The sequence below is a fragment of the Bombus huntii genome, chromosome 18 (assembly GCF_024542735.1).
Source record: "Bombus huntii isolate Logan2020A chromosome 18, iyBomHunt1.1, whole genome shotgun sequence".
NCBI lineage: Eukaryota > Metazoa > Arthropoda > Insecta > Hymenoptera > Apidae > Bombus > Bombus huntii.
In genome coordinates this window covers 5,500,796-5,519,030 of record NC_066255.1, presented here as the reverse complement: position 1 = coordinate 5,519,030, position 18,235 = coordinate 5,500,796, and the positions used below count along the sequence as shown (strand labels likewise).

Sequence of the window (18,235 nt, the reverse complement as noted above, 5' to 3'; positions counted from 1 at the left end):
ATTCCGATCTTTTTTATATTTCGGAATAGTTTAGATCATTTAACGTATTCCTTTAATTAATTAAAAAATTAATTTCTTAACAATGAAATCTCTTTGTATTTAGCTACTAATATCTTGAAAAATTTAATATACTATACGAAGAAATAGGAAAAGATGCATCTGTTTTTAATATAAGAGGAATCTTTAATATTTACAGCAAGTACTTAAATATATCTCTCTTTAGACAAATATAACTAACATAATAAAATAAGCTAGGTGTGTAATTTTTAAGGTGAATTTGTAGAACCGTTTCGTCCTTTTCGATTTGATGAACATTTTTGATTTGAAGTTTTGATGAACTTTTTGCTATACCTCTGTATTTCTGCCTATAGTTGTGCATTAGAATTAATCGTCGCTTATCTTGGGTTCATAAACGAGAGGCAGATGAGCCCCGTGCACAGCGTGCATATGCGAGGCTGCAAGAAATGTTTATTCATTTAATAATGAGTATTATCAATATATTGAATTTGGGTATAACTTTGAAATCGCAAGCAATGTTTGCGTGAGATAATAACAATAAATTAATTACAAAAATAATATGTGAACGAATATTTCACGCAAGCGTTCCTGACCGCTCCGCGGTGACTGGATCGGAAGATCTAGCTCATACCTAGATCCCAATACATTGATATATTTAATTGAGTCGTAAGTTGTAACAGGCACGAGGTCGGTAAGCTCGCCTAACCCTCGTTTATAAACAGAAAATACTGAAACAGAATGCAACCAGTGTTGGATACGCAGCCACAGACACACAGCTATAGCCACAATTCACTGTAGTACTACCGGCAGTGTTTTGCGAATATTTTAGAAACTTAGGTCGACCGACGGTTACATATATAGAAAAAAGTTGTTCAACATATTGAGCTTTACAATATATTCAAATATCATCGAAACCAGAGAGAATGAAACTGTTTTACAAATTCAACATCTTTTAAAAGTGAATCGAAAGTATATATTTAAATTCATGGTGATACAAGTAAACATATCTATTTCTTTTTTTTATGAGTCTCGGTCGAGCGAGTTGGACGTGTTTGTAAACTGAACATCGTTTCGTTTCAGTTTGTGTGGTTTAATATATAAGTATTTGTGAAATAGTTGTTTGGCCTAATACGAATCAATTACATTAGCACAGTAACGGATGAAATCCTCAACTACAAGTAACACATGACTACAACAAATAACACGAAAACATGGATGCTGCTGACTAAATGTTTCATTGAGTTTGATGTTTAATTGTGAAAAAAATGTTTAATTAGACAAATTAACGAATCCAACGAAAACTGTAAAAGTAAATGTACCTCCATTGTATGCAGTCGTTTCGCAGAGTCTCTTATCCATTAACCAAGGAACAAGTAATAGTTATGGATGCAATCGATAGTGTTTCTATTAAGGAATATACTACAATAGCAGTGATTAAAGTAATTTCTCCAATGATATCAAATTTGCCTCTGCAGTCTCGAACGATAAGATTTGTATATATACCTTGCCAACCAACAACTCATGGAAAAAGTTATAGGCTCTAATGTAAACATCAACATTGGCATTCGTCTGTTCCGTACTCGACTACTTATTTGAAAGACTTACAAGGGAACTTGCAAGGTGACTAATATAAACAGATTTTGCTGAAATTCTCCACAAATGTTCATTGCAACGATAAAACAGTTGATTGAACAAATAACGACTTTAACTGATTACTTGATGAGACACTATTCGATAGTTTACTAACAAGGGAAGTTCGGCAACCCGAAAATTAAAAGAAATTTCGAACTTTGTACAAATGTAGTAATAACGGAAAAACCTTTTTTCCTGCTGAAAAAAGATCTTAGGGATGAAAACATTCTCCCCAAAAAATTCACTTTTCATATTATCGTACATATTTAAGAAATTATATAAGATATAGGGAGAGATAGTTCTATTAAAAGTTGTAGTGTGTTTTATGGTCTATATTGTGACTATGAGAAATTTGAAAAAATAATTTATTTTCAAAATTTACTCCATGTTACCCCCTCCCATAAGTTTTATTTTTTGTTATCGCACAGTTTCCATGAGTTGTTATATATAGTGTATATATATTATATATAGTGTCAATATAATAGAGCAATGTAATAGAGTATCCCTGATGGTTAAAAAATCAAATTATGTTACCTAAGTCTGGAACAGGTTTTCGGAAAGGTAGGATTTTGTTCTGATAATTTGGTTGCTTTCTTCTCTGGAAATTGCAATAAAACAAGGTGGGATATGCAAGATGCCTTTCTGGATGACCAATCTATTTTTGACAACATTAACTGCACTCTGCTTACTCAAAAATTAATCAAGGAAGGCTGCTCTGTTAATATTATAAAATTCATTAAACACCTAATATTTGTAAGAAATATTTTGACTATTGAAGGACTATCGTAAGACCGATATGGAAAGGTCTACCATAAGCGGAGTGCCAAGTCCTTTATTATATGATTTTTATATTAAAATTATGAAAAACATTCCTAGGAACGTTCAGATTTTAGAATTTGCAGATAGCATTGCTGTTTACTGCAGCACCAGTTCTATCGACGAAAGTAAGAAACAAAAGTTACTCGAAAATTTGATTAAGATTGTCAAATCTAATCTCAGATGTATCGGGCTCGATCTAGGGCCTCAAAAAATAATGTTCTTCTATCTTAATAACAGATACACGCTACCTGGTAAAATTGAAATTAAAGTAATTATTGGGAATAGGAGTAAACTCGTCAATTTCAATGACCTTATAATATGTTATCAAGATAAATATCCTGAACAACTTTTTCTTGTACATATAGCCGCCGCTCTACGCCATTGTTTTCAAGATATTCACAAAAAACTTCAATTAAATGCAGGTTATAGTTACATTTCATTTTGAGGTAAGCACTACATTTTTATATAACCCAACGTAAGCTTAACTCATTGATGAAAAAGATAACCTCCCTTAGTATTATATAAATAAAAAGAAAAGTCAAATGATTAAGCCGTGATTGTACCAGAGAGGGGCGAACGGAGTGTCAGGCAGCGCAGTTGGCATTTGTCCCAACAACATTGAGCGGCGTATGAACGTACAAACGAGCGACAAAATCACGCCGCTATTTCATACTTTTTTCCATATTTTATCTGTCATAGATATATTTCTATAATCTTTATGATTGTTTTATCTTATCTTATCTTATCATAAAATCGGTTAACACTGCGCTTCAGTTATCAAAGATTCGATATCAAAATAATCCTTCGTATTCATCGTTACTATCTACTTGGAGACTTGTTAAAATACCAACCATAATAAAAGAAGGTAGACAACAAAAAAAAAAAAAAGGAGTTCTGTGGCTTAGTTGCTGTATGGCTTATTTCATGTAAATCTATGACTTTGGTTTCTTTTTTGTCGCTTTATTGTTACTTGTTTTACCGCCCTTGTCACTCGCCGTTCTCTGCACAATCGCTGTCTCGTAGGCTTGCCTAGAGTAATATCCGGTTGCCATTGTCAGCGTGAAACAATTTTCAATGAATCTCTTGATATATGCAATGCTGCACTTTTTTCTAATTTTCAATTACTCAAAAATGTAACAAATATACCTACCGTCGTTGAAAAATTGTTTACAAATCAAAAAATTACAAAATAAATACTTAAATAATACATATATGTAGTATTAAACATAAATTGCTCTATAATTTAAAAACTAAAGTTTATATGTATAGGACAAAGTTGTTCAGAATCTTGACCTTGACGACATCATTTCAAAGTTACTGAAATCGGTGAGGTCGTCCCTATTCCTAGTAATTACCAGAATTGAAAAATGTGTCATTATCAAATCACATAAATCTGTTAAGTTCAAACGAATCAGTTTTAAACATGAAGATTCTATGCGGAAAAAGTACATCAGCTTCTAAATATTATGAAATTTCTTTCCGGTATTCTCATGAAAGCCACACCTAAATCTTTGATGTCAATCCTTAAGCTCTTAAGGACGTTATGAGACCTATTATGGAATATAATCGCGTTGTATACTGCAAACAAATATCTAATGCTAAAGTCGTATTGTACTCAATTTTCTGCAATAGGATTGATAATAGAATGTAGCATAAGTACGCCTGCAAATATCTTGTTAAGTCTCTTTTCATGATAAAATTAATTTTCCTTGTCAAAAATAACTCTTCAAATGTAATTCTCTCGAAAACTTACTTTCAAATAAAGTTTTGCTTAAGAAGAATGGAATAGATCTCGTATGTTTACTAGAAAGCCAAAGCGCGAGAAAGTCCTTTAAACGAAAACTTTCTCAATATCGTAGAGCCACGACACGATTCGGTGCCTAACGAAAAATATCACACTTTTACTTTCGACTACAATATCATTTAACTAATATTCTACTTTGCAATGTTAATTTCGGCGAGAAGTTAAGTGATTCCTCCGAACTTAATGCTCTACTAACATGTTTCATTAATTCTAATTTTTCGAATACTGTTGTAATTTATATAAACGGTAGTAAAATAGAAAACAAAAATTGTTGTTCACAATTGAATGTCTCGCAAAAAATTTGCTGAAATATAAAAGTATTAATTTTTACAGCAGAGTGTAGTACCATTCATCGAGCTTCAGATATTACCAAATTATGTGATAGAACGAATTTTCTTAACGTCACTGACTCTTTAAGTGTAATTAAATCAATACAGAAAACAAGTTTTTGGTGTAGCATCAATATCCAACTTATTGAGATTAAAAATAAATATGCTACATTTGTAGCAATAATAATCAGAACTTTATTAAGTTCATGGAGATTTTGTTAATTTGTCAACAAATGTCACTCTAATCACTATAATTTAGACGCGTCATTAACTAGAGTTAATTTCGTTACGTATAATGCTTGTCAATGCGATACAAAATCTTAAGTTCTGAATCATATCATCTGGCAATAACCAGACAACAAAATATAAACGTAAATATATAAAATATAAACGACTTTTACGTTTTATAGTGTAACATGTTATATATAAAATTTTACATAACATTGTAAAAGACAACACAAAACACAAACACAAAAATAAACAAGAGAAACTAAAAAATTGAAAGTGATATTAACTATGAAAATTTGTTCTTCTTTTTCATATTTTAACTTAATTTAATACCTTAGTAAGTTATAATAACACTCGTGTAGATCGATTGGAGAATATATGTTGATAAATCATTTTTATATTTTAGAAAAATTTTATCGGAACAACAAACAAAATACATATATGTATAAAGGTTGGACAAAATAATGGAAAGACCTCTTATATGTCACACGTGTGTAACATGTATTATGACATATAAGAGTGATGTTCTCATTATTTTGTCTGACTCCTGTAATTTGTTATGAGAATACTAGGGTATTAACATGTAATACTGTATTAACATTCAGTATTTAACGATTGATTACATTATCTGAACTGAAATATTTTTTATTGTTGGTTAGTTTCTATCTTGTGTATATAGCATCCTTCAAATTTTTAATAATATTATTTACACGTGTTTGAAAAGTCCTATTTTTATTTTAAACGGACATAGATATATTTAAAAATTTTTAATCTTATAGAGTGTCACGTCCCGCGCCCCGCGCGATCCGTAGCGCGAAAATAAAATTGGTAATTTCCTTCAAATCAAAGTAATTTAAAACGTTTATTTGAAACCGTATTTACAGTATTTGAAATGAAAGACAGTTAAAGCCGCTAAAAGCTATATCTTGCGAAAACTTATGTAACCATGTTTTTGTAGTGACCTAATTATGTTTTTATAACGATATTAAGACAATTTAAATTGTAAACAAAGTCGGCAGTTGAACAAACGTTGGGGACTTTCCCAAACATTTTCAAAAGAAACATCCCGACGTTTTTTCATCTCCGACAGATATTCGTCTATCGAATAATAATATTACCGTTCGTTTATCGAGTAATAATAATTATTATCGTTCGTCTATTGAATATTATTAATTAATTACCATTCGTCAACCGAATAATTACCATTCGAAGAGTTAGTTATCATTTTGTCAACCGAAGAATCGTCATTTTGTTAACCGAAGAATTATATCCGTTAATTATATCCGTCAGTCTGTCAGTCAATTGTCAATATCGAAATCGAGTAAGATTTGAACAAATCATTACATATTGTTAATTCACTTTTCGAACAACTTTAAGCCTCTCCCGTGCCAGTATTCCCGCACATAGCAGGTTAGCCGAAAGTGGAGCTTATTGTCAGTTGCATTAAACGTCAGTTAACGCTATCTTCTCGTCGACAACTAAACAGAACGTAACATAGAGTATAAAAATTCTATTGAATTTTAGTGCGTTTTAGACACGTTCAAAATTTTAATAATTACAAAGTTGCACATTTCACAAGATGATACATGTAGTTCGTTATTAATTGAAAAAATTTCTAATTCAAAACTGATGAAACATGCAACGAAGTGTCTTTTTGCTATGATCAGATTTTGTAATTTTGTAAATCAAAGTAAATGTATATCTTCACACGCGCGCGCACGCACACACACACACACACACATACACATACACTTCTTCCGATAAGCTTTCTTGCTACCAATGTCATGTCGACAATAAACTAATATCTCAGTCCCAAAATCACGTTATATTAAGCCCATTTTCTTTTAAATAAAATTTGTTGTGTTTTCTATACCAAATTTTTCACTCTTTCTGGTGACAAAAATATTTCCGTTCTAGGTCGCCTAGTTTTAGATATAATAGTATAAAGATGACATTAAGTCCATATTTTGTTACAAGGGTTATATAACTTTGATTTGTTTTCTCCTAAAATTAGAAAATTGTAACTTAGTACACTCTGATTCTGGGGTCTGGATATGTATGTCTGTATTTATGTATGTCTTGATTTTTTTTCATGTATTACATATAAGTATTAAAATATGTATAATTTTATGTGCTAGACTAGATTGACCGCGTAGTAGTGATACATGTATGTGAATATGAGTGTATGGAAGTATGTGTGTGCGCGGAGCCTCGAAAACAAGGGAAGGTAAATTGCTCAGTTAACAGTGTGGTAGGAAGAATGTGAGACGCGTGCAAGTGTGTATCGATGAACATCTTTGAAATCGTTTATCAAAAAAATATATAACTATTCTAATATAAATTCTAAGTGTAAATTTAGTGTTCCTATACCATTATTTCGGCAATTAAGATCCAAAATTCTCAACAATAATATGTAATATAATGTTCATGCAAATGCTAGAGCCAAATCTTTGTATTATAACTTTCTTATCGTTATACCTCATTTACATTGTTTTAAATCTTTCGTTAATTCTTAAAAAGTGTTTACTTCAACAATTATTTGTAATTTGCGAAAAAGGTATTGTATAATTCAAAATAATTAATTATGAGATAACAAATGTTGTTCTAAAAATTCTCTCAAACAATTTTTCAATAAACTCATTTCATATTACTTACCATTTTATTTTTAGTATTTTAACCAATTTATTTCCATATCTGATTTCCATATCTGATTCTAAATCGTTTCATATATGTTCTACGACATTTTATTCACAAGTATACTCATCGAAATATTTCTAAAAAGTTTATGAACCACGAGAAACTACAAACATGCAGTGCTGTAAAAGAAACTTTGGAAGACTCGTTTCTACATAACACCATTTGAAAATATTTCTTAAAAACATAATAAATTATGTATATACGTATTTATATAAAACATTATAAAATATGTCACTATCGTAGATGACGCCTACGACTTTCGCACAATACTGTCTATTATTAAATTGTCAACAACCATGCATGTATAATTTACCATTTACGAATGTTTTTATGCTACACAACGCCTCACGTTTTCCGTAATCGAATCCGCACTCGATTCGTTGCGAAACAATCGCATACTTCCCCTAATGTAAACGGTTGCGTTTCATGTCATGCACAATGAGCAAATTTCATGCTCTGTTTCGTTCGAACAGCGGTATGCCACGAAAATAATTCGAGCAGCTTCGCGTGAATAAAAAAAGAGAAGCGATTGATTATTTAAAAACTATGATTGCTTTCGTAAAATGTCCTGTAAAATCATTGTTCAGAAGATAAACATTCTTTAATAATCGAATAAGCGAATAATCATGTGGAAGAAAGAAAGATGACAGGTACACTATGGAGCATATATATTTGGAATAATTTGTACACTTCTAAATTATTTTAAATATATAAAATATATTTCAAATGAAATTCTAATCTAATTTTGGCCTCTAATCTCACCTCAAACTGCTGTACATAGTTAGTATAGTGGTTTACAAAAGTATTTCAACAATTGCCACGGAAAACTTTTACATATGTGTACTGCACATCCATTTTATCTCGAAACGCTCAAATATATCGAAAAATATGAATGGTGCGAAAATTGTGCCATATTACACATATCTCGATAACGGATAATACGAATGAAACATCTGAATAATAAAAATCTGAATAATAAAAAAGGCAGGTTCCTATTTAAAAATTTTAATGATCTCCATAGGACGTTTTAAAGTCGTCAAAAGATCAATAGACAAGAGAGTAGAGTATATTTTTCTCGATATCATACGCTCTTTTTCCAAGACATTTTTTCGTACCATTCATATTATTTGGGTTATTCGAACATTTTAAGTTAAATCGAACATACCATACATTCTACTTCTTATATAAGATATTTTGACATTTCATCGGCATTGTAATGAGACACGACTATTATGATTATATTGATCAACCTTGAAACCAATCTGATACTATATATAGAAATGACAAAATATTCGTGGCTGTATGTATATAATATGTATATATAATAGGTGTTACAAACGTAAAAAAGATCTTTCTGAATAATCAAACTTTTTAGAACTTCATAAATAATTGACCGTTTAGATAGTTTTATGATCCTTTTATTTGTGCAAATTATGTTGCATCAACTGCTCATAGTTTTATGATCTTTGCAAAATGTATACCTGAACAAAATATTTTATATAACTTCCATATACATTTTTGGATTTGTTTCAATTTACCGATGCAACAATGATAGTCATGCCTTACAGCGCTAATGAAACATCAAAATGTTTCGTATCAGATGTATAATATACTTATAAAAGTTCCTACAAGTATTTGAATACATTCGTAAGTCGCTTGCAGATATTCGCAAAAACTTTGTATTAATGGTATTGGTTGGTATTAATAAAAAGACAATATATAATTGATGGTGGATAAAAATTGAGCATCTAGAGATACCTCAGTTGGCATACTTCATATGTGTTTGTTCGGTTTCGAAATTTTAAACTGATTAAAGTGTTTTCCTAGCTTTCTAGCGACATTTCAAAAGTTCATATAGGTTTTGTGCAGAGTGAGCTGCTTAATAGAGGTAAATGTGTAATTTCAGCGATGCAGTTATATTCTTTCTTTCAGTTTAAAGGTAGAACGTTTGATCTCACAGTTATGACAAGAGATAAGCAGTTAACGCTAGAGAAACGTTCTTTGATCATAATTTTGAAAATATAGCAGAAATATCGATTTTCTTATTTGCACCAGGTATCCAAATATTTATGCGCCGTAGTGTAGATGAAATGTGAATCTAACAGATCGCAAATAAAAAAAATGGATATAGATAGAAAAAGAAGAAAATGATTAGCATGTAGCATTACCTTGGCAGGCGTCTCTGTAGTGCTGAGATTTTGACGGCGGTGGAGGTGCGTTCGAGTATTCTATGGATGAGCCGAAAAAAAGGAAAGTAATAATTAGCCGCACTACGATTACCATGAAACAATTATCACTCAGCATTGTGAGTTCACTGTGAACATTGAATGCTGACTTGGGTTAATGGATTGCACTCTTGCTCGGCATTAATCGATATTGGTATCCCAGAACAAATCACGTTTCCAACCAAGTATTTAACAGGAAACACATTTCAACATTCAGATTATATTTTCAAAATAGTTGTATTAATATTCAGCATTTGACACTTGCGTCGAGAAGTGTCCGGGTACACGTCTACTACAGAATCAAGAAAAGTTCGAGCGGGATATCGGTATCTGCAGAGTGTACCCGTACTGTTTAGGTTCCCGAATGTTTCGGGATTCGAAAACTCGACTCGGATATAAACGTGAATGAACATCATAACTTCGAATTGGCTCGGCCAAAATTGGATGGGATCGATTCGAGAACCCGATAAGATCCAACTATTAAAAAGAGATGGAAAGAAATATCCTGCATGCTAAGGCTATAAAACGTTTGATTTTTTGTATAGAGTTTCTAGCGGACAGTTTTAGTTTTTCTTTTTTTTTTCAGTTTACTTTTGTAATAAAATTTGTATTAAATTTTTTATTAAATACTTTTATATTCTAGATTTATACTTTATTCTTCGTGTAAAGTTATTGAAGTATTTTGTAATTAATTTAAAATTATTATCGAAGTAACAATAATCCTTCAAAATTTTAAATATAATATTTATTCATATAGATATACGCTTTATTCCATCTCTTTTTAATACATACATAGCTGAATCTATCAGGCTCTCCAGCCGATTCCGTCCAACTTTCGTCGAGTCGATGCAAAGTTACACTGCCCGTTCATGCTCGTATACGAGTCGAACTTCGGGATCCTAAAACTTTCGAGTATACTGAGATATATTGAGATCCCATCTGAACTTCTCTTGGCTGGCCCATCCCTAAATTCAAGACCCCGATATTCGGGTCGATCCGCAAACATCTGGCGTCGGTTAATTCTTCAATTTTTTATTTCTTTTCGTTATTAATATATTCTTTTAGATTCTATGCGTATTTTTTCCTTAAATTATTACAATCTGCGAACGAGAGGAAGATGTTTTGGGAATTTGATATTTTTTTATCGTGTTTCTATGTGATGTGCTAGATTTGCATTTTTAACTTCAAACCTGTAGAAGTTATGTTATAAAATTTTATACTCATTTTAAGTTATCTAAACAATATTTCAAACGATACAAATTACATCCTTCTTAAAATTATTCGTAGTAATTTGAAAAATTAGATAGAAACTATTAAAATTAATAATTGATAATTAAAAATTAAGAATAAAAAGCATTTAGCGAGAAAATATTATTATCTAAGTATCAATTGCTTCCCCTAATTGATTATTTGGTAAACAACAAAATAAATTATTCTTTTTGAAATGTTTATTACAACAAATGAAAAATTTTTTAATATTTGTTCATTTAAATTATTCCAAACTTTATATTGTACATTGAATTATTTATATTAACTATTTATATTTGCAACTAAAGCGTATTAAAAAAAGTTCTAAGAACTTGAATGATGATAAAAACGAAAGCATTTTAAAATCCAACAAATATGTTGCTTCCTCCCAAAGGAAATAATGTAATTGTTTTACTACTTCTATCGTAAAATAAATAAAATGAGGAATTTCGCATGAAAGATAATTTAGCTAACGAGAGAAATATTTTCAATTAAGCATAAAACACATGATTATATGAAACTGGGAGTAATTTTAGCAGTTATGACTATTCAGACCTTCGAAAGTGACAGTTGGTCGAGCAGTGTAGATGGGAATTGGTGACCACCAAGAAGTGGCTTTTTGTGGAACGGTCGGCGATAGTGGCGGAGGAAGCGGTTGATATCTAAACCTCGGTCTGTGTTTAGCAGGATCAAACGGTTGACTTGTAAAACCATCTGATTGTTTCAAAATTGACGATGGACCTTTTGATAAGGCGCGTACTTGGTTCACCACTTTACCTCTATCATTGATCTGTGTCTTTGTGGAAGCGGAATTCGTCCTACTTTTCGAGGAAACATATCTGGCAGCGAGGTTGGGTGGTGAGGACAACGAGCGCATGTTATCTCGTCGACTGGGATACCTATGTGCTATCCATTGACCAGCTAGATAAGGGGCGATATCTCTCAGCTCGTGCATATTCGGCGACGAGGTGAACATTTCGCCCAGAATCGAAGTTTTCTGAGTAGCAAACTCTTCGAACTTTTTTCTCATACGCCCAACAGACTTCCTCGCCTCCAGCTCGTCAGTCTCTGCCTTCCTAGCATTAGTCACAGTAGAAGTTGTAGCTGAATCCTTCAATTCAGCTGTCTTACTGATAACATCGATGTGAGGCATAGACAAGTCCTCTCGTCTCAAAGGAACACGTGGAATCGGCGGAGACTCGCCTCTGCGGCGAGCTCTTCCTCTGCGAGGCTCGTACCTTCGACGCAACCAGGCTACGTCCGCAAATTCATGAGGCTTCACTTTACCTTCGTCCACCTTCCTCAGAAGACATCTGGCCAGTTCAGGATCGCTCTGAAATCTTTTTGGTACTGGAACCGTCCTGACTGTATTTCCACGAAGATCTTCGGCACTCTCAAATCTAGCCTTCAAACGTCTCACCGTACCATTTTTTACTAGCTTTAAATAGGCGCGCCAATATTTTCCCGGGTCTGGCGAGGAACTACGCAACCAGATGCTCTCGAGACTGCAGGATGAATTCGATCGCATGGTTGCACGACACGGACTAATGCTCTGAGGCCTATCATGTTCACGGTCGCATGAACAAGAGCGAAACGAGGGTCGCGTGTCCACTTCCCTATCAGGGCTGCTTTCTTTCTCTTTAGTAACGAATGCTTTTGGGGAAATAGAACGTGTTCTGCACCTTGACGAAGACAAGGTGCTATATTTTGCCGATTCCGTTTCACCGAATAATTCTTTCAAATCTGCAAAACTTTGAGAAGAAGACAATCTCCCTGATTTCAACTTTGATTTTGATCTCGTTTGCTCCGCTTTTCTACGATCTTGATCAGTTTCTATTTTATCAACGTTTTCGAAGAATTCGATCTTCGTTGGAACATCTTGAGACTCTATATTTCGTTGAATAACCGTTCTTACAGATGTTTCGGAACTTTCAGTCATACTGTCTCTTTCACTGCCAGAATTTTGGGCTGAAATTTTGGTCTGAGTAGTCGTGTGAGGTATAGCAATCGTTAGAAGAGGAGGTTTTCTAGACCATTCTTCTAAAACGTTTTCTACTCGCTGTCTATCAGATGGACTCTTGCTGTTTGGGGTTAGGACCAATAGGAAGTCGCTTTCTTTGATCCCCAAGTCTGTTCTCGATGAATCTTCAACACTTGACGGCTCCAGAGAATAACAGCTTCTAGGTGATGTGCTGGTTACGCTAGGCGTAGCCGCAGAACGAGTCGCTTTTGGCATCTTCTTAGCCGCTAATGCAGCTGCTATGCTGCCTCGTGTTTCACGGGGAGCCAATGGAAGCGACAGAACTGACAAAACTTCTTTTCCAAGTGTCACAGACAGTCTCTTTTTCTCTAACTCGCTCATAGATGGAGGGACTCTGAATAGAGTTTTATCAGATTCAAATTTTTCTGTGCTTTTCCCTTGACTAATAGAATCACTTCTCTTCAATTTCAATTCTGGACGATCCGTCAACGATTTCTGATCCCTTGGGGATATATCCGATGTAATCATAGAGTGACATCGTACATGAAGACCTTTCCCATCATCTCGAACATCAGGCGATTCGACTTGAGGTGGAACGACAATTTCATATTTCGATAAAGAATCGTGTTTATCAGTTTCTCCTATTTTCTCTTGTCGTTGTTCTGTGATTTCAGGATTCATTTTTGAAGATGTCGACGGTGTAAACTTTTGCAAATTATCGCTACCGTAAATTTCGTTTAGCTGTTTCTTCAAAGTAGCTACTTGTTCGATAGACAAACTGCTCCAAAATTTTTTACTGCCACCAAGATTTCTTTGTAAGAATGGATGATCTGTATGATCCAAGGATTTCTCGTTATGAGAGCTATTCGCTTTCTTCTGCATTGTGCTCGCCACGTTTAGTACAGAAGTGCCTCGCCAAAGCGGTTTATACGTATCTTTTCTCGACGAGATTTCTTTTCTTCTAGAATATTCTAGGTCACTCTCTTCAGATTGGAGCTTGTTGAAATGCTGAATAATATTTTCAACAGATCGTTCTTTACACCTTAAACTGCAGTCACCGTGCCATTTAAACTTACTGATATCTTTGGTGCTGAACAACAAGTCTTTGTTCCTCTGAACAGCCTTTAGCTTTCCATACAGAGCACTGAACTCGACTTCAGCTCTCTCGTGCGACCTTACTTTCTTCCATCTATCATAATCTATAATTTCTTCGTTTTTCATCCTTGGTCGTAAGTCGTTGGTAGAAAAAGTCCTCTCCAATTCGCCCAATCTTTCAAGGCTCGAATAGAAATCGTGCAGTTCCTTGTACCTTTTCGATCTCCTTCTGTCGTGTAACCTTTCCAGTACATATTGATGATACTCTTCGTGACCAATTGGTGACGTGTACAGAGAATTCGTGCTTCTACTCAATGATAAATTAGAGCCAAACTTAGATCGGATTTCTTGCAGTTCTTCAGTTTCTCCAGCACTTTTAGTTGTAATCTTCTTCGCAATAATTGTGTTAGGAATTTCTGATTTTTCTTGCTTCAATGTACGAATGCGTCTACAGGCTGGTGATCTAATTGGAGATGGTGAAGAAGTTCGTGAAGATGAGTGTTTCGAGTCTGAACGTTCTGGCAGAGTCTTCAAAGGCGGCTCACTTGAACTTCTTTCCTTCAAACGCTCTTTCGCCGAGTCTGGACTTCGATTACGTAAAATACTCGATGATCCAAAGTCCTCGATACCTAGAAGACTGTCAAACTTGCTCACTTTATGAAATACAGATCTTCCAGGCCAGCTGACACCGTATGGGCTAGAACTCCTAGAAGAGATACTCTCGCGTTCCCAGTTTTTGAATTTTGAATCTGATACTGGACGCTTGTGAGCTAAGTAAATACTCAAAGCTTTTAGTGAAGGTTCCGATTTGCTACCCTCTCTGATGTTTTCTTGGTATATCCTCGCTCGTTCACTAACACTGTATCTCTTAAAAGAGACATTTTCACTTGAAACAGCTGAAGAAACTGATTTTAAAAAGAGATTCTGGAAAAATGTATCAGAACATGCTACTTCGTGATGTCCTTTAATTTTTTCTACAGCTAACGCGGGTGATTGTTTACTCAGTGTTGATAACGGATTCTGTTTAATATTAGGCTCCTCGTTTTCAATATTAGTTTTATTAATACTTTCATTTTTTGAATCTGACTTTTGTCCAGTTGTTACTTTTTTCGTTCTCGCAGTAACTTCGGTCTTGTCCTTCTTCGATTTCTTTGCTTCAAGTTTTTTTTTAGTCGAGTCAGGACTAATTTTTATGGTTTCTGGCTTTTGTGTAGGAAACTTGACGATGGTATGAGGTCTTAGTCTCTTCTTTGTATATGATTCGCTAATTGCATCAGAAGAGGATGTAAATTTCCTGCTAGAACCTATTTTATCATGCTGTCCGACTATTGTCCTCGGTTTCCTGGTGTCTGTTAATACCGATCTACCCAGAACTGATGGAGAAGATGTGGCTGAAGAAGACTTTAAAGCAAACGTTGATTTTGCTGTAGAAGTTGAGTCTACTGGGTTTCTTAACATTTCCTGTCCTTTAGAAGACACAGTAACTATTACTTTCAAAGATTTGTCTTGCGGACTTTTCTGCTTTGCATTATTTAAAGCTGCAGAATACATCGTCGAGGAACTTTTAACAACTGCTCCTGATGGCAATACTGTCGTGCGAACATCTTTGCTATTTTTGTCTCTATATTTCTGCAAATGCTTCCTATTTTCTATAGAAGATAAATCAACCGGTGACCTGGCGAGTCTTTTAGAAGATTCTTCCTGCTCTTTTCTTGTTAACCTTCCTCTAACATTAGTTTTCTTAAGATAAGATATAGAATTACCGATTTCATTCATAGAACGCAACTTCTTTGATTTTGTTGGGGAAGAAACTAGATATTTCGAAGTCGTCTTCGAAGAAGAAGAGGATGATTTATGTTCAAGTCCACGTTTCAAGTCAGGTTTCACTGAATATCCGTAGCCAGTTTTCCACGAAGAAGAAGTATCCACGCAAACGCGAGTTCGACTTTTGTCGGCCGCGAAACTTTCCATCGCAGCTGTGTCGAGTAAACTTTGTGACAACCACGAGTCCGAGTTCTTCTTGTTCAATGGAATGGCCACCGAAGTAGAAACTTTAGACCGAGGCGAGATCGAGCTGTTAGAGGACGTCCGAAATAAAGTGGAAGTTGAAAGACTTTTTCGACTCTGCTTGAATCTGTCAAGATTGCTGCAAAACCGTTCTTTCAGTGACTTAACCTTGGACCCGTCTTCTGTAAAACATTGCTTGTGTCTTGATTTAAAAGATTGCGTGTTATCCATGGTTTGATGTTTGAGATTTGATGCAGTTGATGCATACAGTTTCAATGTTTTGCTGTTTCTAGAAGATTGTCTTCGGGGTGGAGAAGGAGGTCCTGTGACCGCATTTGAGAATGTTCTACTACCTAGTTGTGGATTGGTGAAACTGTCGTCTCTGAGACACTTTGATTTTGTGATAGTTGATCGAACGTCCATTTTCTTGCTCATTCCACTCTCACTGGAGGATAATCTTTCGTGTCGCGAGAAAGTGGATGATGATGAAGCAGGTGTGGTAGCAGAGACACTTTTTCGGTGAACACGGATCCGTGTCAAAGTGGGCGAGATCAGAAAATACTCGATCCCCGTGTCGTCTGTGGACAAAGTGTTGATTGTTTGCTTTGATCGCGTGTTCGTTTCGCAAATTGTGTGCCGCTCGTGGAACCCTCTCACCAAAAATTTTGAAGAAAAGAATCTCTTTAAAGCTGGTGATGTTGCGTTTGTTCTATTTAGTTTCATTTTTTTATTTTGTTTTATTAGATATTAATCCGACGCAGTGTGAACATCAGAAAAGTCTTCTCAGGTGATGGTACTGCTTGTGCATCGTATTGCGGAGAAAATTAAATCGCAAACCAATATCGATAGATACCGAGAAGAGGCGGTGCGGTGAATAACCTAAAGAACTACTTATAAGAAGAATATCGTGAAAAAAGTATGCGTTTAAGCTGAAAACTTTTGGTTGGCACAGCTAAAATTATAGTTATGAATCATGCTTCGTACTTTTTCACTTGACGTATTAATTCGAGGGAGGTGAAATTCAAATAATCGCGGGCTCCTATCAGATTGTATTACGTGGAAATTGTATCAGCTGGTTACATTGAAATGCGGTTATGCAGCGCTTACATTAAAATAATTTAATAGGCAAATGATAAGCGGCCTACAAACATCCTCGTATGTGACTCAACTACTTTTATGAGCAAAATAAAATTTACACGCTCATATAGTGGCTCATGAAAGTATTTGAATGCTTGTAGAAATCTTTTATGAATATGCTATAGAGAATATTTTCAAATTTCATCAGTCTGGAACAAATCTGGAAATGTACAGGAGAAAAGAATTCTTTGTTATGGCTTTAGCAGATGATTTTACACCACCGAATCAGTGGAGATCTGTTAAAAACAAGTAACCACAAAATTGACCTTAAATATCAAAATCAAATATTTTAATTTCATCGTTGTAGTACTTACAATCAGAAACAAAAGTCTCAAAGGAACCATGGTGGCAGCTCAACCGTTCCTTTAGGAAAAGATGTTTTATTAATTAAACATTTAAAAGTTAATTATATACAATATAAAAGTGATCTTATTTCGAATATATTTAAATCTCGCAGTCAGATAGAACTTACATAACATGCTATTGATGAAACTGCTAGAGATTATCGTTTATCACGTGAAATATATGCGATAAAGTACGTATTTAAATGTATAGTGGTCTGGTCTGCATTATTCCTTATTAATTATCAATATATTCGACGTGTTAAAGGATGATTCCTAGCAGCTTTATCAATAATGCACTATGTAAAATTTATCTGTGTGTCACATGTAAATGTATTATAAATAAAATCAGTTTCACATATATACATTTATATAATTGATTAAACTTTAATATCTTTTTCCAAGAGTACGGTTGAGTTGCAATCTGTAGTTGCCTTGAAACTTTTATTCCACGTGATGAGCACTACACGATGCAATGAAAAAACTTTGACCTTTAAATACTTTTTTTTGTTAATGGATTTCCACCGATCCGAAGCTGGAGAATCACCTGTCAAAGTCATGACAAATAATTTTTGAACGTCCTATGTTTTGAAGTTACAAGATATTTTGTTTCAGTATACATTACACAGAAACCCACAAAAGTATTTGAGCAGTCAATTACCATTATATTAATA

The 18,235-nt window shown here is 34.1% G+C and overlaps 1 protein-coding gene across 1 annotated transcript in view; it reads right to left on the bottom strand.

The window, feature by feature from the left end:
• The window catches only part of LOC126875523 (uncharacterized), a 422,308-nt gene that overhangs the window by 74,941 nt on the left and 329,132 nt on the right, over nt 1–18,235 (bottom strand). The window contains exons 23-24 of the mRNA XM_050638500.1: nt 11,556–16,661; nt 9,696–9,755 (exon numbers count right to left, since the gene is read on the bottom strand). Of these exons, the coding sequence (XP_050494457.1) occupies nt 9,696–9,755; nt 11,556–16,661 (5,166 nt within the window). The remainder of the gene's footprint in view (nt 1–9,695; nt 9,756–11,555; nt 16,662–18,235) is intronic.